Below are 24,754 nucleotides of genomic sequence, written 5' to 3' on the forward strand. Positions count from 1 at the left end.
CTTTATAACCCAGTAAGGAAAGCAATGAGAGACTAACTCACTCCTCGTCATGCCTGTAGTTCTTATTACGGCGCTGTCAATGGCTTTTGAGGTTTTCATAACCACTGGAGACGCTGTTTGAGGATCCTACTAACATTCTGGCAGAAAACAAACAGACTAAAAAACTGGCATTCTTTGCTTAAGGTTGAGGGATGGAATTCCGCCCATAGAGTTAGTAAGATTCCGCCGCAGTCGATTGACATGTAAAAGTGCTGAAATATCAGAGTCCTGTCTTTTTTTTTTTTTTAATGATTCTTCAGAGTAAAATTCTGGCATCGCGATAGTAGTAGAAAGGCAACACATAATATATATTTTTAAATCATCAGTAATGTGTGAGGCTCATCCGAATGTGTTTGGCTGAGCGCGTTGGTCGCCACGTGACTTGACCTTCCCTCAGGTGAGGAATGCTGCAAGGCGAGGAAACAGTGACTTCTCAGCTCGGTACTGCAGTGAGGACATGTCTTTTCTTGTGTGTTGGATCTTGGCAACCTGGATCTGCAGCTGCGTAGCTGAGCCGCGACTTGTCGCAGGTCAGAAACAAACTTCTCACTTTTGGTGTAGTACATTAAAATCGAAAACAACTCAAAGGGTTCTTTTGAAACTGCGTACTTCTAGATTTCTGATATTCTTTACTGGTAGGTATTTATAGATTTTCTGTATTTTGTAATCGTGTCTAATGCCTCTTTCCAGTAAGAAACTTCTGATTTAAGAATATAATAACAAAACAGAGGAAACGTAGTCGCTCTGTAATGTATTTTATAGATTCTTTTGTTTTCCGTATTCAGTTTGCTACCTTTATGGTGTTTCTGAGAATGGTTGAGCAGTTGTACCTTTTCTTAATAAAAGAACCTTCACTACCTTGCGCTGTTCCTGTTTGACGACACCGAAAATTGAGACACACTCAAAAATGTCTTTAGAATTGAACGCACAAACGTGAAACGCGGAATGGAAATTTTATACTGCTTGACCTCGTGCTGCTCAAATTTTCAAAATACTTTTCATTACAGTTCTTCTTAAACTTGAACTGACTTCCATTTTTACCCTGGATTTAAGTTTAATGAGGCGTTTTCCAAGCATGTGGAGAATAAGTGTATAGAGATTAACTGGAATATTTTGAACAGACTAATAAGAGAATTTGATTGTGCACGTACTGAAGAACACGAAAAATTTAAAATCAACGTATTTTATCGATCCATAATTCATTTACTGTACATGGAATTCAGCCGTGGACACTAAATTGTGATAGAAGAACATGCTTAGGGTGGAGAGTAAGGAAATGACGATATGTTGGTGAGCATTCTCGAGTCATACGGAAGAGCTTTAATAGAATAATTTGTACTTGCCTGAAATTTCTTAATTAATGACGACGTAAATTAAGGTATTTTCATGAGAATTTGGTCAACTTTATACAGGTTCATTCCTTTACTTGCGATCATACTTGCGTACAAAATATATTTTGGATCCCTTTCAAACAAATTGTTTAATTCTCCAGTATCTTTAACCATTTAAGGATCACGTGGCCGAATAATTTTCCAACCTTGTCACGTATTTCCTTGACCCGGTGAAAACTGCATTTGTGTTTCAAATTAAGGTATCATTTTTCGTCTTTGAAAGATTATCTAGCATATATTTAAAAACTTATTGATGAAAGACAATTCGTAAAATATGTGAAAATATCTATATTACATAGCGTTCATTTCTAATGCTGCATTGATTTTATTTATATTTTAGGGTAAATTTGGAAAAAGCCTAGAATGTATCAGATAATGTATCTTAAACTAGCTGTATTACCCGGCGCTGCCCGGACACTTTATTGATTGTTTACTTATAGATATTTTACTACCCGTTAATTGTCAGACTCGTTGGCTGAATGGTCAGCGTACTGGCCATCGGTTCAGAGGGTCCCGAGTTCGATTCTCGGCCGGGTCGGGGACTTTAACCTTCATAGGTTAATTCCAATGACTCGTTTGTTGTTGTTTGCGCTGTCCCCAACATCCCTGCAACTCTCACACCACACATAACACTATACTCCACCACAATAATACGCAGTTACCTACATATGGCAGATGCCACCCACCCTCATCGGAGGATCTGCCTTACAAGGGCTGCACTTGGCTAGAAATAGCCACACGAAATTATATTTTAAAATTACCTGTTAATTATGTGTGAAGCAATTTTTTTGTAAATTTCTTTATTGTGACATTGACTGATATCTTAAGGACTATTTTGTAGTTTAAGATTTACTGTTATGAGTTTAATTTCAAGTTTTAATTGTTTCTCGTTAATGAAACTAATCTCGATCAGTTTTTACATTTTCTTCACCACCACTTCTCACCAGCCGAAATGGTACTTAAACGACATCCAAAGTGTCACAATACATCTCACCGGCCGTGGAAAGTATGAATTCGACGCTAATATTGGTCGTTTTCTGTTATTCGTGTAAGCCATTCCCTCCCCAAGGATTGCTAGGGGTGTCTTAAGGTAAGGTAAGGCTGTGTTCAGCCCGAAGGCAAGTCCGAACCTCCGCAGAGGTGTGCCTGAGCCGGAGTTTACGTACGGTAGGGTGGCTAGTTCCTTTCCGCTCCTCCATTCCCTTACCCCTCACCAACAGTGCGTGGCAACCTATCCATATCTTGACCACGCCCAATGCTGCTTAACTTCGGAGATCTATGTCTTACCCCTCCAGTATCTTTTCGAGGTAGTAATTCGTATTTGTACGAAGTTTGGTTGAGAGCTATTCTGGATGATACTGTACACACATACATCTACAGTGTCGATCGTTTTGGTTATTTTCTCTTTCACACTTTTTAATTTTAGGTTTAGCCTTACCTGTTTGAAGTGATTTGTTAATTCTTAATTATGGCGTTGATTGACAGCTTGTGAACTCTTTTGTAGATGTAGAAATATTATCAGTATACTTTTATTGTACGATTATTTAGTTTCGCATTGAAGTATTTCCTTGTAGCAGCCCAGATTGTCTGGAAAGTAGTTATCCTTTCAAACGCATGTGTTGTATGTTGGGTATTCAGCCCGAAGGCTGGTTTGATCCTGTGCAGCTCCGCCAACATCTGTCATAAATACCCTAGGCGTTTCTGAGAGGCGTACTAGGGAAATGAGGAGTGAGGTAGTTTCCCGTTGCTTTCCTCACCGAGTCAGCCGTTGCTATTACATATCAGTCTGCCAAGCCCACTGAAATGCATGCACCAACCGACCCTATGAGCGATAATTTCACACCATTCATATCAGGGACTGGCTGCATAAGGAATGGTATTAATAGCATCACTAATACCTCAGTCACTTTCATATTGTCAAAGCCAAGGATGAGACTGAGACAGGTCAATGAAAGTAACAAATTTGATATAGCCCATACCAGAAGACATATAGTGCACTGTAAACACTACATCTCGCCAGCAAAGGCATTCCTTTCAAACAATAATAGAAATAAGTTGTAACGTAATGTATTAACGCGTCGCATTATATATCTAATTTACACTATTCCAAGCGTCACTGGGACTGTCGCCGATCAACCGAGGGGGCCCGAAAACTGTGTAACCAACACTAATCTTGGTCAATGTGGACATTTTATTTTTCACGCCTTCTGAATCACCATGCCCATGGGTGCTGAACTTGGACCTAAACGACATCCTGAGTGGCACTATTCGTCTCAGCGATCCCGAAAACTATGGCCTTCAACTGAAGGCATCCGAATTGTCAGTATTCATGTAAGCGACCTTCGACGGTAATATTCGTCGTTTTTGATTATTTTTAATGTCATTCCGTCTGCTAGGGGTGCTAATGCTGTATTACCCCACATCATTTTTTTCCATATATGCTGGAATAAAACACCCATAATCTCGGCCATTTTGGACATTCTTTTCCACCCCTTCTCATCCCCATGCCGATGTAGGATGAACGTGGACATGCGGAGTGTCCACTATTCATCTCAGCTACCCAGAAACATATGGATTCAACACTATTTTCGATTACTTTTATATGCTACCCACTCGCCCACCTTCACCCCTAGGGGTCAACAGAAGACCTGGTTAAAGCAAAGCCAAATGCACTTGGTGTTGCAAGGTTTTGGGCTTACATAGTTTAATGTGGCTCTTCGCCATTGGAGTATTTATATTATGTTTTATGTTTTTCCTTATCTTTAATTTTAAACTTATGTATGCTTCTGACACGATATAAATAAATAACCCCTAGGGGTGGGTTACTCCCACAGTGCTTTTTTCCAAACAGCCATATCTGTAGCAAAATCTCTCCTTGGCCCAGCCTGCATTTACGCTCGTGCCTACTTCGAACACCAGGCCGGTATTCTACTGTAGAATCCTTGAGCTGACGTTGCCATGGTTACGGCTGGCCATTTCTCCATAACGGTTGGTTTTAGGCCCTAGTCTGACGCTAAAGAAAGCAGTGTTCCAGATCATTGGCGTAGAAAATTTTAAAATTATGTCTCGTCCAGAATCTGTAGAGTTACATGGGGATGGGGGCGTCTATAGAACTCAGAGGGTGAGCGAATCACTCATCCGAGTTGGACTAAGTATCACGGCATGGCATATCTGAGTTAAAAATAGATGATTGTGGCGGCGTTTAGAAAATTCAGAGACCTGCAGACTGAACGCCGAAAGGCATAAAAGTCTTGAATGAAAATATAATATATGTATGTATGTCTTTTATTTTGTGGACCGCCTGTTGCATAACTCCTGCTATCACTTGACAGATCTCATTCCTATGCCATAAATACTCCGTATTTATAGTGTGGAAGTGAAGCCCAGAGTGAAACACTCGCTTCGCTTTGCTAATTACTTCCTCGTTTACCATAGACATGCATTTCTTGCATTCCTTTCAAAGTCATATTCTTGGCGTCAACAGTGCACACAATTACAGTGTTCGACAGATGAGGAAATATTGTCGGAATAAAGACTGGATTGGTGTTTTGAGTGTAAATATGCTATTTTAATATTTTTGCTGGTGGTTTAACGGGTGTCGTCCCATTTGCGATCACTCAGGTACAATACGATACCAACATTTTTTTTTTTTGATAACTCAAAGCCATTTCTGTTCAATTTCGACTCAGTTAATTTATCACTGTAGGTGTCCGACTCGTTGGCTGAACGGTCAGCGTACTGCCCTTCGGTTCAGAGGGTCCTGGGTTCGATTCCCGGCCGGGACGGGGATTTTAACCTTAATTGGTTAATTCCATTGGCCCGGGACTGGGTGTATGTGTTGTCTTCATCATCATTTCATCCTCATCACGACGCGCAGGTCGCCTACGGGAGTCAAATAGAAAGACCTGCACCTGGTGAGCCGAACCCGTTCTGGGATATCCCGGCACTAAAAGCCATACGACATTTCATTTCATCACTGTAGGTCCTTCAGGCTGCCAAAACTAACTACGAATAAATAATTTTATAAACTACCTAAAAGAGAGTATTACACCTGCAAAAGAAACAATTTAATGATTACATGTTTTCTCTTTCAGATTGTGTACAAATGTATTTATTCAGAGTTAGTTTCGGCAGACTGGAGTGTTTAATAGTTATAAATTAATTTATTGTTGGTGTGTTAAGCATTGTCCCATTTGCGATCACTCTTATCAGTGATAACATCTTGACTTACAAACACTCAGCTTGCTGAGAAGGAATTCCCTGCTGAAGGACTGGTACAGGGAGACAGTCCTCAAGTAACTGGCGAAAAAGGTTGTGTCCCATTTGCGATCACTCCCATTACAGTGGAAAACAAGAATGTGAAGAAAGACCAGTTCCTGTTCCATTTGCGACCACTGTAAAATTATCAGCAGCCTATCAGGTTTTTCCAACGTCCATGCAGCAAGGGGACTGCTAATTAGGGCGTACTCCTCACAACCTCTCTTGAAGGTTTGTTTTACGTCGCACCGACACATACTGTAGGTCTTATGGCGACAATGGGACAGGAAAGGGCTAGGAGTGGGAAGGAAGCGGCCGTGGCCTTAGTTAAGGTACAGCTTTTGCTTGTTGTGGAAATAGGAAACCGCGGAAAACCATCTTCAGGGCTACCGATAATGGCATTTGAACCCACTATTTCCCGAATGTAATCTCGTCTTTTCGCGCTATAATTATGGAATTATAATTTTTTCAACTTATTTTAATCTAAAAATTTCTTAACATCAAGTTCTAGAATCTTGTACATCTAATCCGAGCGCATAGACACAAATTATAATTTTATTTATATAGGTGAAAGTAGGCTGAGTGGCCGTGCGTTTTAACGCGCTACGGCTATGGAGCCAAGTTCTGCATTCGGGAAACGCGTGGGTTCGAACCCCACCGTCGGCTGTTCTCCGAATGGTTTTCTGTGGTTTAATATTTTCACTTCCAGGTAAATGCCGGTACAGTTCCTATCCGTAGGCCAGAGCTGTGTCTTCCCACCCCTTACCCAATTTCATTCACCATAACAACATTTCATCTTCATTAGCTCCTCAATTGAGGTTGGTGCCAGGAAGGGCATCCGGCCGTAACATCCTGTATAAATTAATCTCATCTCATCCCGACCCAGTATCAAAAAACGAGACTAAGTAATAGACATACATACATACATACATACATACATACATACATACATACATATAGATGAAAGTAGGCTAATTATATTTTGAGCAGCTGCTTACTTAACGTGTCAGTATGAATAATCGAACAGTTTGAGCATTATTTCAGCAGTAATTTAATAGTGCCCCCTATTGTATAAGTAAGTGTAAGTTAACTGTCAAGTTTGAGACGAGCTACAATTGCTTCAAAAAGGATAGCACGATCGAAGAAGCAAAGTGTTACAGCAAAATACTTCGTTTTGAAATTGGAAATTGTAAAATTGAACGCCCATTTTTTGTCCTACTTCTTAAAACTCATTTAACCACCTTTACATCCACAGCCATAATTATGGTAACTCTAAATAAAAGGTTCACTTGAGTCCTGTTTATTCTGTCAGCCCCGATATTAACGCATCAGTCCCAAACGGTACGTATAAGTAATTTAATCAGTTTCAACATACGATTCGTAAGAATCCTAGTATGTAAGTTACTGTAGTTTCGCCAGTTACTTGAGAGATGTCTTCCTGTACCAGTTCTTCAGTAGGGAATTCCCTCACAGCGACCTGTACCTGATAAGAGTGATCGCAAATGGGACGACACCGCGAAAAATAAGTGATAGGCTTCCGATGTTGAAACTCATGAAATTACTTATGTTAAAAGTTTGAGTCTGATGCAGAGACTAAATATTACTCAAATGTAAGGTAGCCAGATGGCTGCGGGTGTAAAGGCGGTCAAATGAGTTTAAAAAAAAAAAACAGGACAAATGAGGGCGTAAAAACCGTCGAATTTTTCACTTTTCAAATTCAAAACAGATTTTTGTTGTAACACCTTGCTTCATCAATCAATCAATTAAACCATCAATCAATACTGATCTGCATTTAGGACAGTCGCCCACGTGGCAGATTCCCTATCTGTTATTTTCCTAGCAATTTCTGTAATAATTTCAAAGAAATTTGATATTTATTGAACATCTCCATTGGTAAGTTCCTTCCTATAAACGAATATTTGCCCCGATTTGTCCTCTTAAATTCCAACTTTATCTTCATACTGGCTGATATACCCGTGCTTCGCTACGGGATTTTCGGAAAGACTGACTTTGTGGTTTGCCTAACTGAAGTCAAAATCAGAGAGTCATCTCCGTACAGACAATGAAGGCCACTGGAAGAGTGGAAGGTAAAGGCCTCCACTATCTGTAACCTCGGCACTTGGTGGGGTAGAGTGGTTAGCTCTACGCCCGGCCTTCTTTGCCCCCCCCCCCCCCCAGAAATTAACCTGGTACTCATTTTTGATATAGGCTGAGTGAACCTCAGGTCCATGTGCACCTCCGGAAGTGGAAACGTAGTTTCTTAAATTTTACGACTTTCTGACGGGGATTCGAACCCACGTCCTTCCGGGCGAACCGAGTACACCTTTACCGCCTCGGCCAGGCAACATAGGTCATTACAAAAACGTCAGTAGGAATGTAGCGACTAAAAGCAATGTTATCATATAATATACTCGATCAAATTAAAAAAACTGAACATTTTCTCACTTTTAACGAACAGTAGTACGATGCCGATCTAACAGTCCAAAGTTCCAGAGCTGGAATGACCAGGCCGCAGACAGCAGTGAATACTCCTCTGCCATTATTCCGTGAAATATGCACACTGATCATTCCAATCAGTGCCTCAGAGTAGGGATTGAATAGATGGAATACGATGATGAACCAGGGACGTACCAGTAGTATCAGAAAATTTATGAACCAGAGGAATGGCATGCTGAAGAAGAATGTTATCTAACTCCCCAGTTACTTCCCGCAAATATTCAGGCAGGCTGTTACACTCGGTACTACCGGCCGATTTGGCCGTGTGGTTAGGGGCGCGCAGCTGTGAGCTTGCATCCGGGAGTTGGTGGATTCGAACTCCACTGTCGGCAGCCCTGAAGAGGGTATTCCGTGGTTTCCCATTTTCGCACCAGATAAATGTTGGGGCTGTACCTTACGGCCAAGGCCGCTTCCTTCACACTCCTAGCCCTTCCCTACCCCATCGGCGCCATAAGAACAATCTCTTTCGGTGCGACGTAAAGCAGATTTTAAAAAAAACTCTGTATGCAGCAGTAATCCTATCTATCGCAGATGAGCGGCAACAGAAGACACAAAGCACATCGCAACAAACAATGGTCAATCAAATGTTATTGTTGATCAATTTTATGAACTTTCTCTATTGTAGCCCTTCACATTTAGTTTTCTTTCGAGTCTACGATATTAGGGCGTCTTATAAAATTATTTATAGCGTAGACGATAGTTCCTCATTCTCCGACTTAACATACCGATTTTTATTGAGTTCGGTTTACCTATTTTCTCGTTACTCGGCGCTGATATGGACTGAGTAACAAAAATCCAAATCCATGAATATCTCTCTGATCATAGCCGGGACGGTAACAATGTATAAGACATAAATGATCGGAAATTTAATGCTATATAACTTTAGTTATGTAGTATTTATCAATACGACCACTAATAACATAAATATTTGAGAATAAAATTATAGGCCTTCCCCTAAACTACCATTTCACTCAACGTGAATACAATTATTTATAGCCTAGATGATAGCGAACTATTCCCCGACTTTGTAGACCGATTTTCAATAAGATAGGACCGCTAATAACATAAATATTTGAGACTTAAATGTTAGGCCTTCCCCTAAACTACCGTTTTTCTCAGCGTCAATACAATTATTTATAATCTAGGTTGTAGGGAATTGTTCCTTTACTTTGCCTACTGATTTTTAATTAACGTAGACCTTTGTGCCTTTGCTGGCGGGACCTAGTGTTTAAGTGCACTGTGTCTTCTGGTATGGGCTAGAGCAATTTTGTTGCTTTCATTGATCTGTCTCAGCTTTATCCTTGGCTTTGACAAAATGAAAGTGACTGAGGTATGAGTGATGCTAGTAATGCCATTCCTTCTGCAGCCAGTCCCTGCTATGAATGGTGTGAAAATATTGCTCATAGGGTCAGTTGGTGCATGCATTTCAGTGGGCTTGGCAGACTGATGTGTAATAGCAACTTCTGGCTCGGTGAGGAAAGCAACGGGAAACTACCTCACTCATTTCCCTAGTACGCCTCTTCAGTGATGCCTAGGCCATCTATGACAGCTGATGGCGTAACTGTTGAGGATCCAACCAGTTTCGGGCTGAGGACTAAACACACATACATACATACATACATACATACATACATACATACATACATACATACATACATACATACATACACATTTGAAAATTACATTTTAGGCCTTCCCCTAAACTACCATTTCACTCAGCGTGAGTAAAATTATGTACAGCCTAGATTGTAGCGACTAATTCCCTAACTTTACATACCGATTTTCATGAAATTCTCTTCAGCCGTTTTCTCGTGATGCGTGTACATACGTACAGACGGACAGACAGACGGACAGACAGACGGACAGACGGACAGACAGACAGACAGACAGACAGACAGACAGACAGACAGACAGACAGACAGACAGACAGACAGACAGACAGACAGACAGACAGACAGACAGACAGACAGACAGACAGACGGACGGACGGACGGACGGACATTACGGAAAAGTAAAGAGTGCATTTCCTTGTTACTGTTGACATGACCGATACAGAAATACCATTATTTTTTTTTCAAATCTGAGCAATGTACAGACAAAACTCTTATTTTATATAAGTAGATTGTGATCTTTCCTACTTTGAATGACACCACTCAGACTTATTCGTCTACTAATGCCATTCCACGCCACCTCTCCGTTAACAGCTCGGAACATACCACTTAGTCGAGCAGTTCGTATTCTTTCTCCCAAGTCTTCCCAGCCCAAACTTCGCAGCAGTTTTGTTACGCTACTCTTCTGTCGGAAATCACCCGGAAGAAATCGAGCCGCTTTTCTTTGGATTTTTTCCATCACTTGAATCAAGTAGGTGAGACTGGGGAGGTTTGACCATAAGGGAGGTTTGACCCATTTCCATAATATTTAAAAATCCCGCACTTTTTGGCACTATTATCTACTGGACTCTGATTCAGACACTAGATTTAAGTTTTAGGATCTAGGAAAGTGATTGAAAAGAGAAGAGAGTAATTATTCCTTGTTTGTTTTGAAGCACGCTGCTCTTTATTTCGTCTCAGATTTGTAAGAATCCAGGTGAGTACTGTAAATATTTTTCTAAACAGTGATTGTTTTGTTGTATTACGCACCTTACAAGCTTCATATTTATACATGTGCAAGTTGATTTCCCCAGCATCATAATAGGTTAATGTCTTGATATTTAAAAAATGGCGCCCTAGGGAGGTTTGGCCCAAAAATGTGGGGAGGTTTAACCCACATAATTAGTAGTCTAGTAAGTAAATATATACATTGTAATTATTTTATGTCTTAATAGAATGCCTTTCATTTGGAAGCCAAAGGGTATTCCGACGAAGAAGGTGAAACCTGAAATCATGAAAGCGACTGTGAAACGTGTCATAGAAGACGGTATGAGTGTTCGGGCAGCTGCACTGATGTATGCAACAGGCAGAAAAACATTAGGAAGGTATCTTGCTGAAGTTCAGGTAGGGCAAGGAACAAGTTTCAAGGAAGATAACAATAGCTGCCAGATATTCTCAAAGGAGGAAGAATTGGATTTGGAAAACTATCTGACTGTTGCATCAAAATTAAATTATGGACTGACTCCAAAATATTTCTTCAGATTTTCGTACGACTATGCGATAGCAAGAGGTATAAGGATTCCAGATAACTGGAAGCAAACTAAACAAGCTAGCTATGATTGGGAAAGAGGATTACGCATCGCCATAAGAAACTTTCATTGAGAAGTCCACAGGGCACAAGCCTAGGTAAAGCAGCAACATTTAATCACACAAATGTTGCTGAATTTTATGGAAATCTTAGGTCTCTTTTTGAGAAATTTGGATTTACTCCTGAATCCATATTCAATCTTGACGAGACTGGTGTAATCCGGGAAAGTGATCGCAGCAAGACGAGAGAAGCAAGTTACAAAAATAATCAGTGCTGAAAGGGGGACATTAGTTACCCTTTGTTGTGCGATTAGTGCCACAGGAACTGCAGTGCCACATTCTTTGTATTTCCCAGGCAGAGAGAGAACGATGGTTCATGTGTTGCTGCCAATCTGAGTGGCTGGATGACTGGGGAAACATTTGAACATTATTGGGATCATTTTATCAAGCGCACAAAATGTTCCACGGACCGTCCAGTTTTGGTATTTGAGATAACCATGAATCACACATTACTCCTCGAACCCTAGAAATAGCTAAAGACAATAGCATCACCCTAATGACATTGCCACCATTCACAAGCTACAGCCACTGGACAGGACTGTATTTGGGCCATTCAAAACGGCCTACAATGTTGCTGTGGACGACTTCATGAGCACTCATTCAGGAGAGACAATAAATATTTACCACATCCCAAAATTTGTTGGAACGTCATTTCCCATTTCATTCACCCCTGCAAATATATTGAGTGGATTTTGGTGCTCTAGGATATGGCCTTTCCAGTCTAACATATTTTCTACCACAGACTTCATGAGTTCATATGTGAGTGATCTGGCCAAGCGTTCAAAGTGCAGAGGATGCAGCAACTACAAGCAGTGAACAACCAGCACTATTAGTCAAACCCTCTACAAGTGGAGTTTCCCCACAGGATGTCAGGCCCTTTCCTAAAGCGGGGCCATGAAAGAGTCAAAACGGACGGAAAAGGGGAAGTAAATAGGGTGCTAACAGATACTCCTGTTCAAGTGGCCATTGAACAGGAATATGAACAACGCCAGTCTATGATGTGGAAACAAGCTGATCCTCGGCGAACTCCAAAAGCTATCTGCCGCAAAGTATTTCCTAATGAGGATCAGTGGGAGGATTCAAGTGATGATTCATCTAATAAAGTACTTAATAATGAAAACTGGGGTTTAAACTCTGCTAAAAGTGGGGATTTTTTGGTTAGATTCTGCACCAAATCTACTAGATGTCATTATGTTGGAAAAGTGGTAAAGGGCAAAGGTTCAGAATGTAAGGTGACATTTCTGCGCCGCTATCGATCACAATTAGACTTTTTCGTGTACCCTGTTGTTGAAGATGTTGGTTTTGTGCCATTTGAGGATTTAAAGGAACTCCCAAGCCCTCTTCTTCAAGAAGGAACTGAAAGGCTGGCATCGCGTTTCAGCTTTCCAGTTAAATTTGTAAACATAAATGTTCGTTGAATGACTTCATTGAAAGTAGCAATGTATATCAGTTTGTAATTCTTTAGAAAAGACATTAACTACCTAATAATGTGTCTTAATTTTTGTCTGTACTTTCCACAAGTTATTAAAATAACTCGAGTCATATAATATTTTGTGTGCATGGGTCAAACCTCCCACAGCGTGGGTCAAACCTCCCTCAACTGGGGAGGTGTGACCCACTTTTCACCATGTTCATAAATTTGATTTGTACTTGTAATTATCTCCAGAAAAGTATTGTTAAAATCAGTATATGTCTCTTGATAGTTTACTTATCCTTCAGTCTACAGAGATTGATTTTAAATGCATTACGTGATGACATAAAAAATGAAATGCTAAAAGCGGGTCAAACCTCACCAGGGTTACGTAGCACATTCCCATCTACGAAATCTCACTGTAATATTTGTTCCAAATGGAACATTATAATTGCTTTTACACAAATAAAGCCGAAAATCTGCGGTAAATTAAGAAATAGTACGAAATATTTCACTTGCTGTTGTTCTTGCTTGCTTGTTGTTTTAAGGGGCCTAACATCGAAGGTCATCGGCCCAAATATTTCACTTCCAGAAAATAATCTGGATACATACTTTACTACCTTAACAACTGTCTTTTTCTTTCTTCTTCTTCTTCTCGAAAGGTGTGTTTGGACCGTTGCCTACGTTATAATACAAGGCCTGGAAATAGAGCCCGTAAAACGCTATGGAAGTGATTACACTGAAGTTCAATGCCGGGCCGCCAGGATCGCTATCTTGCCCCCTGTCGACCAGGCTCGCGCCTTTAAACGTGTTCTGTGGTGTTCATTAACTGAGTTGGTTGTGAATGTATTATGTATTTGTCTGATGTTAAGCATTCGCAGTTCCAGTCATGGTTTATTCACGAGAAATTAAAGGTAGTGGAATTTCGTTTCACAAGTTTCCAGTGAATGTTCCTAAGTTTTAATCCGAGTTACGTCATAAGAATCGGGCGATCCCAAAATTTGTCACTGGACTTTTTTTAAACTATGCTACCGTCACCGGCAATCATTTGAAGGCATCTTCAAACTCAGAAATCTTAAATTAGGAAACCAACGAGGAAAATAATTTGCCCAACAAATTTCACGAAAATGAATGTAGCAAGAGCTAAAAATATTGTATTTTCCCCTGAAACAATCTCTGGTTTGAAAAGTGTGGAGGTGGTTCGTCCCGAGAACATTAAATACAGTTTAAAATAAACCATTTGTTTTATGAAGAATTTTATGAAATTGTTCGATGTGCATGACGTCTGCAACACCTCACATGGGACATATTCCAGGAATGAGAACAAACGAGCATCTTTTAGTACTGAAGATGAACGCCTCAGTTTGTTAATTAATGAATTGCTGTCATATATAAAGCAAATTCAAATGCATTCAGAGAAAGTAAAAAATGATTCATGAGGGAAATGTATCAAACATAGATCTTGACTGCCCAATCCACTGTGGCCTGCGTAAAATACCTCATAAGTATACATTTGCATTATGCATTGACGAGGAACCTGACAAGCGATGACTTCGAGCTCTTCTTCAGCTACCTAAGATGCCAAGCGGAATAAAATGACATTATGGTTCGTGTGGCAAAAGAACAGACTATAAAGACTGTTTAGAATATATCTCTTCTCCACCTACTCAAAGTCCAACGTTGTGTCTTATTCATTTTCAAGATAGAGGAGCCGTCAGATACCAAAAATCATCGTCTGTGGCACTTTTGCAGTGAACGACGGAATTTGTCACGTCCGCTACGCAGTACTTGCCCCGAAGAGAGTTACTAAAAGGTGTACGGTTTTTCTTTTCGAAAGACATGTTCAACAGTGAAATAAAGTGTAGAAAGTGTGAAGACGATAAACCATCTCTTTTTCTACTCTGAAAATTTCTGAGACCTCCATGTGACAACATTGCTTCGAGCCACTCAAGTAGAAGAGAGAAAGTTTTGAAACTTGATAAGAAGCCCCTCAAAAGGAAAGTTTTTAAACTTCAGTGACATATCCAAGCTAATGCAGCACCGCTCTATAAATAAAGTACTTTTAATACTTGCAAAAACATTGTTCTTTTTATTTAGGATATAATTTACTTATTGACATATACGAGCATGCGAATACATGGGGGCAATGACGCGATCCTAGCGGCTGAATGGTGAACTAGGATGTCACCCGTTTCCATGAGTGCATTTCAAGGCCTTGTATTATAGCGTAGGCAACGGTTTGGACTCATGTGTTATCGTCCAGTCACGCAACTGTCTTTTTCTGCTACGTCGCAGCGCTTCCGTATGCGTTTTGTTTGTCTAACACTTTCGTGTGTGATGTCTTTGCTCACTGAAGTTGTTTGCATTAATTAGGTGTCGTTTTCTTAATGTTGCTCATTCGGTTTTTTTTTGCCCTAACTCATTCATTAAATGGTATATTTATTGGTCCAGGGATCATGCTATTTTGCTGTTTGAACTGACCGCGCTAGTTATATGGACAAAAATAATGAGAATTCACAGACAGCACCCCTATTCGTCGGTGCTAGCCCTGGACCTCAACAAAGAAACAAAAGACGGCACAAGCAGCGGAATACAACACAAGAGAGTCCTGTCTACAACCCATAAGTACGTATACATATTTCTCCAGATAGTTCTCTGGTAACGACGGTATTTCTTACTTTACCGCAAATTTTTCACTTCATTTGTGTAAAAGGAATTATTATGTTCCATTTGAGATAAATATTACAGTGACGTTTCGTAGATAATTATGCACTACATAACCCCTCCCCAGTCTCACCTAATCCTGGTGAGCGTCCCATACATTGGAAACATACTCTAGTTGGGGTCTTACCAGAGATTTATATGCCCTCTCCTTTACATCCTTACTAAAACCCCTAAACACCCTCATAACCATGTGCAGAGATCTGTACCCTTTATTTGCAACCCCATTACTGTATGTGATTTACCCAATGAAGATCTCTCCTTATACACAGTTCAAAAATAAGGGAGACATGTTCTTGTACGTGTACCATGTTCCACAAAACAATACCTCACACCCAGGTATATTACCAACTAAACCTTTATTCTTTACAGTTGAAGTATACAAAAGAACATCGATGGATTCGTGTTCATTTTCACAACGCAAACGGAAATGTCCAAATAGGGGCGAAAACAAAGTAATAAAAGTCCTCCAGGGTGGAATTTTATCACAGTTGGAGAGCTTCAGTATGGTGTATGTCCTCCACGAGCATTTATCACAGCTTAGCACCTACGTGAGATACTCCGTATAAGTCGACGGAGGCCACGTTGCGGTATCAGGTCCCATTCTTCAGTGATAGCCTGTTCGAGATCTTGGAGAGTCTGTGGTGGAACAGGACGCCTACGAACACTTCTGTCCATCCTATCCCACACATGCTCAATGGGATTAAGGTCGTGGCTCACTGCTGGTAATTCCATCTCTTGAATGTCCAGTTCTCGCAAGACAGCTTTGGTGATGCGCACTACATGAGCCCCGGCACTGTTGTGCATGAGTACGAATTCACGGCCAACACCGTGTGCAGCAACCAACACATGCTGTAGCAGTATCTGCTCGATGTTTCCCCCACGGTAAGAATAACCGCGGACGACGACAAGATCCGTACGGCCATCAATACTGATGCCACCCCACACCATCACAGAACCTTGTCCGAATCGGTCGCCTTCCTGGACAACATTTGGCATGTACTGCTCACCACGGCGTCTCCATACACGTTGACGTTCATCACGCTGTGTTAGGGGAAGTCTGGACTCGTCCGTGAACACAGGTCTCCATAGGCAAAGTTGCCAGCTGACGTGGGTACGGGCAAACATAAGGCGAGCTGCGCGATGTTGCTGCGTTAAAAGGGGCACTCGAACAGGACGTTTGGGTCGTAAGGACACTTCTCTTAACCTGTTCCTTACTGTCTGGTCAGACACCGTGACTCCAGTGACCCTCCTGAGGTCTTGTTGCGGTCCTGTGGCAGTTGCTGAACGACGCCGCAATGCACAGATGGTCAGATATCGGTCATCCTGTGTGGTTGTTATTCGTCCACGCCCTTGTCCAACCCTTCTTGCGAACTGGCCTGCCTCATTGTAGCGATTCCACAAGCGTTGAATAACTGACGGAGAGGCATTGAGATCCACAGTAACACGACGAGAAGTCCATCCTTCCTGGATCTAAGTGACGGCCCTTGCGACTTGAACCTCATTAAGATGTTTACGTACAACGTGCTCAAATGACCGCAGTAGTCTGTGTATCTCACAACGACACACGGACGCACCGCTATTCACTTTGTTTTGAGGGGTCACCTGACAGTTTAATGCATGGCTATGCCCACAGATGGAGTATAACTTCGATTTGACATACCTTGACTAGCTAAGGTCTCAAGGTATGCTGTACGACCATTGGAACCCCATCTACCAAATTAACGTTCACATACCAGACGTTACAAAACCTGTCCCATTAATTTTTTGAACTGTGTAAGAACACCTATTGTAGGTACTTACAGTGATCCCCATAAGGAACTTTCACCCCATCAACGCAGTAATTAAAACTGAGAGGACTTTTCCTATTTGTGAAACTCACAACCTGACTTTTATCCCCGTTTATCATACCATTGCCTGCTGTCCATCTCACAACATTATCGAGGTCATTTTTCAGTTTCTCACAAGCTTGTAGGCCTAACTTATTTATTACTCGTACAGAATAACATCATCTGCAAAAAACCTTATCTCTGATTCCACTTCTTTACACATATCATCTGTCCTCGACAGTGCGACTCTATTTGAAGAAATTGTAGCTCATCTCCAACGTAGCAGTAACCTTTCTTTTCCCCATTATGGAAGAGGAGACACTATTAAATTAATGCTTAAATAATGTTCAAACTGTTCAAATATTCAAACTGGCACGTTAAGTGAACAACTGCTCAAAATATAATTAGCCTATACAGTGGTTAGAACGGAATGCCGTTATGGAGCAGAAACCTTGAGGAGGATGGTTTACGAAGTCCTTGAAAAAAGGGAAAGAAGATACATACATTATCATTACAGACTGTTATGTCTTTCAGCTTTCAGTCTGCAAGCCTCTGTGAATTTACTAAACGTCGCCACAATCCTCGATTTGCAACTAGTGTTGTGGCCTCATTTAGTTCTATACGGTACCTCTTATCTTTAAATCGTTAGAAACCGAGTCTAACCATCGTCGTCTTGGCCTCCCTCTACTTCTCTTACCCTCCATAGCAGAGTCCATTATTCTCCTAGGTAACCTATCATCTTCCATTCGCCTCACATGACCCCACCACCGAAGCCGGTTCATGCGTACAGCTTCATCCATCGACTTCATTCCTAAATTAGCTTTTATCTCCTCATTCCGACTACCCTCCTGCTATTGTTCCCACGTGTTAGTACTAGCAATCATTCTTGCTACTTTCATGTCTGTTACTTCTAACTTATGAATAAGGTATCCTGAGTCCACCCAGCTGTCGCTCCCGTAAAGCAAAGTTGGGCTGAAAACAGACCGATGTATAGTTTCATCTGGGAACTCACTTCCTTCTTACAGAATACTGCTGATCGCAACTGCGAGCTCACTGCATTAGCTTTACTACACCTTGATTCAATCTCACTATATTACCATCCTGGGAGAACACACAACCTAAATACTTGAAATTATCGACCTGTTCTAGCTTTCTATCACCAATCTGACATTCAATTCAGTTGAATTTCTTACCTACTGACATCAATTTAGTCTTCGAGAGGCTAATTTTCACACCATACTCATTGCACATATTTTCAACTTCCAAGATATTACCCTGCAGGCTTTCGGCACAGTCTGCCAAGACCAAGTCGTCAGCATAGGCCAAACTGCTTCCTACATTTCCACCTAACTGAATCCCTCCCTGCCATTTTATACCTTTCAGCAGATGCTCCATGTAAACTACGAACAGCAAAGGTGAAAGATTACAACCTTGTCTAACCCCTGTAAGTACCCTGAATCAAGAACTCATTCTACCATCAATTCTCACTGCAGCCCAATTGTCAACATAAATGCCTTTGATTGATTTTAATAATCTACCTTTAATTCCATAGTCCCCCAGTATTGTCAACATCTTTTCCTCGGTACCCTGTCATGTGCTTTCTCTAGATCTACGAAACATAAACACAACTGCCTATTCCTCTCGTAGCATTTTTCAATTACCTGGCGCATACCGAAATTCTGATCCTGACAGCCTCTCTGTGGTCTGAAACCACACTGGTTTTCATCCAACTTCCTCTCAACGACTGATCGCACCCTCCCTTCCAAGATGCCAGCGAATACTTTGCCTGGTATACTAATCAATGAGATACCTCGATAGTTGTTGCAATCCTTCCTGTTCCCTTGCTTATAGATAGGTGCAATTACTGCTTTTGTCCAATCTGAAGGTACCTTACCAACACTCCACGCTAATTTTACTACTCTATGAAGCCATTTCATCCCTGCCTTTCCACTATACTGCCGGCCCCGTGGTGTAGGGGTAGCGTGCCTGCCTCTTACCTGGAGGCCCCGGGTTCGATTCCCGGCCAGGTCAGGGATTTTTACCTGGACCTGAGGGCTGGTTCGAGGTCCACTCAGCCTACGTGATTAGAATTGAGGAGCTATCTGACGGTGAGATGGCGGCCCCGGTCTAGAAAACCAAGAATAACGGCCGAGAGGATTTGTCGTGCTGATGACACGACACCTCCTAATCTGCAGGCCTTCGGGCTGAGCAGCGGTCGCTTGGTAGGCCAAGGCCGTTCAAGGGCTGTAGTGCCATGGGGTTTGGGGTTTGGTTTGTTCCCACTATACTTCACCATTTCAGGTCTAATTTCATCTATTCCTGCTGCCTTATGACAATGGAGTTTATTTAACATCCTATCCACTTCCTCAAGCATAATTTCACCAACATCATTTTCCTCCTCCCCATGAGCTTGGCTGTTTGCAACACCACCAGGATGATTTCCTTTTACATTGAGATGTTCAAAATATTCCCTCCACCTCTCCAGTGATTCCCTGGGATCTATTATGAGTTCACCTGAATTACTCAAAACACTGTTCATTTCCTTTTTTCTTTATTACTGTCCAGAAAGGTTTCCCTGCTGCTTGACCTAGCCTTTCCAGGTTATTACCAAAATCTTCCCATGACTTCTTTTTGGATTCAACAACTATTTGTTTCGCTCTGTTTCTTTCAACTGCATACAAATCCCTGTCTGCCTCGACCCTTGTTTGGAGCCATTTCTGATAAGCCTTCTTTTTACGTTTACAGGCTGTTCTCACTTCATCATTCCACCAAGATGTTCGCCTTTTCCCATCTTTACACACAGTTGTTACTAGGCATTCCCTTGCTGTTTCTACTACAGCATCCCTGTATGCCACCCATTCATTTTCTATATCCTGAACCTGCTTACTGTCTACTGTTCAAAACTTCTCACTAATCATATCCATGTACTTCTGTCTAATTTCCTCGTCCTGGAGATTTTCTACCCTTATTCGTTTAGACAGAGATCACTGTCTCTACCCTAGGCCTAGAGATACTTAGTTCAATACAGATTAGATAGTGGTCTGTATCATTGAAAATTCCGCGAAAAACTCGTACATTCCTAACAGATTTCCTGAATTCTTGGTCTGTTAAGATATAGTCTATTATGGATCTGGTACCCCTAGCCTCCCATGTGTAGCGGTGAATAGCCTTATGCTTGAAGAATGTATTCGTAACAGCTAAACCCATACTAGCACAGAAGTCCAGCAAACGCTTCCCATTCCGATTAGCTTCCATATCTTCCCCACATTTTCCAATCACCCTTTCGTATCCTTCAGTTCTATTCCCAACTCTCGCATTGATAATCGCCCATTAGCACTATTCTATCCTTGCTGTTGAACCTGACCACGATGTCACTCAATGCTTCATAAAACTTGTCAACTTCATCCTCATCTGCACCTTCACATGGTGAATACACGGACACAATTCTTGTCCTAATTCCTCCAACTGACAAATCTACCAACATCATTCGCTCATTTACGTGACTAACAGAAACTAAGTTGCGTGCAATGGTATTCATGATAAAGAGCCCTACCCCAGACTCTGCCCTTCCCTTTCTAACACCCGTCAACTACACTTTATAATCTCCTATCTCTTCCTCGTTATCTCCCTTTACCCGAAAATCACTTACTCCTAGCACATCCAGATGCATCCTCTTTGCTGACTCAGCCAGTTCTACCTTCTTTCTTCCATAAGCCCCATTAATATTGATAGCTTCCAATCGAATTCCATTTCGTTCGCTAAGTTGTTTCCAAGGAGTCCCTCGCCTGTCAAATGTGAGTGGGACTCCATTACTTCCATAGGTCCGAGGCTTGCTTAAAATGTTCTGAGCTCGGTAAATTCATGAAGCAGGATGCTACCCTACTTGCATATAGTCCAAGTGAGGATCTCTCCTCTAACGGGTTATGGACCACCGGTGAATTGTATAGTCCTAGCTGCCTGAGCACAAGGAGGGCCATGACTCAGAATATGTCCGAGATGCCCACTTCCATTCCATAGCAACTGCTATCCCGACTCTCAGGACCACTTATTATGCCACCCAGCCGTTGCCCATGGTTCACGAACTAGGACGTGACTACAGTAACCCATAAACATGAACCATATACGAAAAATCTTAGGCCCAAGAAAGTCGACGAATAACCCAAACACATTCCGGTTAAGATCGAATTTGGAGTTCTACGAGACACTAGAAAGAATCACGACCGTGATGAGGAAAAGGAGACTGACGTTTTATGGGCATATCAAAAGTGAACCCTGAGAGATTGGCCAACAGGATACTTCTTCTGCAGGAAAAGTGGAAAAAAACAGCCGGGATGGCTTACACAGGTGCACAATGATCTCTCAGAAATAGGTATCAAGGAGGACAAGAGAAAGGGCATCATTTAGGAAGAAGGTTGCGGGAATGAAGGATGCGTCTGAAGAGCAACATGCGAAGCCACGGAACATCTCGGTGGAAGAGCGAGCAAGAAGAAGTCAAAGACTCAAGAATCTTTGGCGAGAGTGTAAAGAGAATGGTATCAGTCTGCGTGACAGAAGGAAGCTTGTGTAAACGTGGCCCAAAGGTGGCCGTATCGATAAATAATAATAATAATAATAATAATAATAATAATAATAATAATAATAATAATAATAATAATAATAATAATAATAATCCTACTTTCATCCCTTAGTCCCGTTCCTTTATTCGGGTTCGGGATCGGGGACGGGATAAGAGGAATTTATACGGCATGTTTCTGCAGTCCGATGTTCTTCCTGATACCAGTCTCAGTTGAGGAGCTAATGAAGATGAAATGTACCTATTATGGTGAATGAAATTCGGTAAGGTGGTGGGAGGAATCAGCTATGGCCTATAAATAGAAACTGTCCCGGCATTTTCATGGAATGAAAATACAAAGGGCACTAGGTAAGTTTTACAATGTGAGTGAACGCTTTAGACTTTTTAACAATAATTTCCGCCACACTCAATACACTTCTCCATACGTCGAAACCAGTCACTGAACCAACTCTGCCACTTTTCTTCCGTTACATTTTCACACTCTTGATCCCATGCTGCCAGAAGCTCTTCGCGGATGCGAAACGCCGCCCTTTCAGCTTCATCTTCACTTCTGGGAAATGTGTGAAGTCACATGGGGCAAGATCAGGACTGTATGGAGGGCGATCAAGCACAGTCAACCCTGATCTGGCGAGAAAATCCATTGTTACATTAGCACGATATGCTGGAGCATTGTCGTTATGCAAGAGCCAAGTGTTGAGCCGTGACCTTGGACGGAGCTGCTTGAGAGCCTGGATGACCTGAGGCAGACAAGTCTCACTGTACAACTTCGCAGTAACTGTCCTTTGTGTTTCTAGCACAACCCGAGCCAGGATGCCCCGTTTAGTGAAGAATACTGCAATTATCCTTTTCTTCACTGACCTTGACTTTCGCACAGTCACAGGAGTACCGTCATCTTCAAACAGCCACACCTTGTTCTGGGATTTTGTTGGGACATCGCTATAATAAAGCCAAGTTTCGTCACCTGTAATGATGCTATTAACGTTACGTGTAGTCCCATTTTCAAACTGTTTCCCCTCTGGAACTCTTTGTACCAGCGGAAAACTGTTGTCCGATGTGGACAGTCTTTCCCCAGCACAGGAGTCATTTCCTCCAGGTACTGGTCAACAGTTAATCCACGAGCAAAATTGTAGCGGATAATTGCGCGATATTCACCTTTAGACCACACTGACATCTTAACTTGCTTTCAATCCCACTGCTTGGTAACAACTAGTTTTCACCCCTCTTTTCATCCGTCACCATAACAGGGGTGTCCAGCCAACTGTTTTTGAATATTGCAAAATTTTCCTAGTGCCCTTTGTATGAAACCACAGAAAACCATTCTCAGGACAGCAGCCGCTGGGGTTTTCCCGAATGCAGAGCTTGGCTCTAACACGCCCGGTCAGTCAGCCTATTTTCACCTATTTAAATAAAATGATAATTTTGTCTGTACGCTCGGATTAAATACACAAAATCCAAAACTTAAAATGTTTAGATTAAAATAAGTTTATAATAATTCTATAATGATAGCGTGAAAAGGTCCATTGTTAACGCCAGCCAGAACTGCGTACCTTCTTCCTAAATAGGCACTTCAACTGTTTTGAGGTGAGTCTGTCTTGTCGCCTAGCACCAGCTTCAAGGTAGGTGGGTCTAGACACCCACAGACGCAACTGACCCGCACGAGTAACCGTACTCGGTCGTCAGTTGAAGACCTTGTTGAACTTTTGGCATTAATCAAGTTGTAGAACGTAAGATATCGTCGTAGGAAACATTCCAACATCAGAATCTTCTTCGTACCTTCCAATAGTCCTTGCTATTCTTCCATCCAACTCCCTATTCATCTTTTTTTTTTAACTCGTTTTAAATTCAAGTCCGTCCTCAGAATCTTATGATTTGACTTTGGGGTGTGAGCTTCCAATCAACTGTTCAGTATATGATTCCATCATTCTACTGAATTATTCGTCCCATCACGTCTCCGGTAGCGGTTTCATACTTCAGGTGGCACTTCAGGATTTTGTAGCCACTGGTTGAAAAAAAAATCAAAATCAATCAATATGATCTGCATTTGGTTGACGAAGTAGTCAAGGAATTCGAGCTTTCCTTCTTCTGGTGGCTTGCCCATGATATATAGCCAGTCAGTGTATGGAACCCTCACCAGGATTACCTGATTCAAGAAATGGAAAAACTCCAAAAAAGCAGCTCGATTTGTTCTGGGTGATTTCCGACAAAAGAGTAGCGTTACAAAAATGTTGCAAAGTTTGGGCTGGGAAGAATTGGGAGAAAGAAGACGAGCTGCTCAACTAAGTGGTATGTTCCGAGCTGTCAGTGGAGAGACGGCGTGGAATGACATTAGTAGACGAATAAGTATGAGTGGCGTTTATAAAAGTAGGAAAGATCACAATATGAAGATAAAGTTGGAATTCAAGAGGACAAACTGGGGCAAATATTCATTTATAGGAAGGGGAGTTAGGGATTGGAATAACGTACCAAGGGAGATGTTCAATAAATTTCCAATTTCTTTGAAATCATTTAAGATAAGGCTAGGAAAACAACAGATAGAGAATCTGCCACCTGGGCGACTGCCCTAAATGCAGATCATATTAATTGATTTTTCAACATTTTTCAGGCTTGAGTAGAGCAAGGGCAGCACACAGTTTGACGTCTTCATTTTCCTTGAATAGTGTAGTCAAACCAATGTGCCGAACCTTTCTTCAGTGAAATTGCGTAAAATAAAAAGAACACCCACGGATATTAACTGAGAGAAATACCAACAACCTATCTTTTACACCATTATTGGCCAGGAGAAAATTCTCCCCGTCAAATAT

General features: G+C 41.5%; 1 protein-coding gene across 1 annotated transcript in view; it reads left to right on the forward strand.

Annotated features, from left to right (window-relative positions):
* The first annotated feature begins 446 nt into the window (after positions 1 to 446).
* The window catches only part of LOC136868525 (venom protease), a 143,517-nt gene continuing 119,209 nt past the window's right edge, over positions 447 to 24,754 (forward strand). Inside the window, exon 1 of the mRNA XM_067144780.2 lies at positions 447 to 569. Coding sequence (XP_067000881.2) covers positions 497 to 569 — 73 coding nt within the window. The 5' untranslated portion in view covers positions 447 to 496. The remainder of the gene's footprint in view (positions 570 to 24,754) is intronic.

This window comes from Anabrus simplex, chromosome 1 (genome assembly GCF_040414725.1).
Source record: "Anabrus simplex isolate iqAnaSimp1 chromosome 1, ASM4041472v1, whole genome shotgun sequence".
Lineage (NCBI taxonomy): Eukaryota > Metazoa > Arthropoda > Insecta > Orthoptera > Tettigoniidae > Anabrus > Anabrus simplex.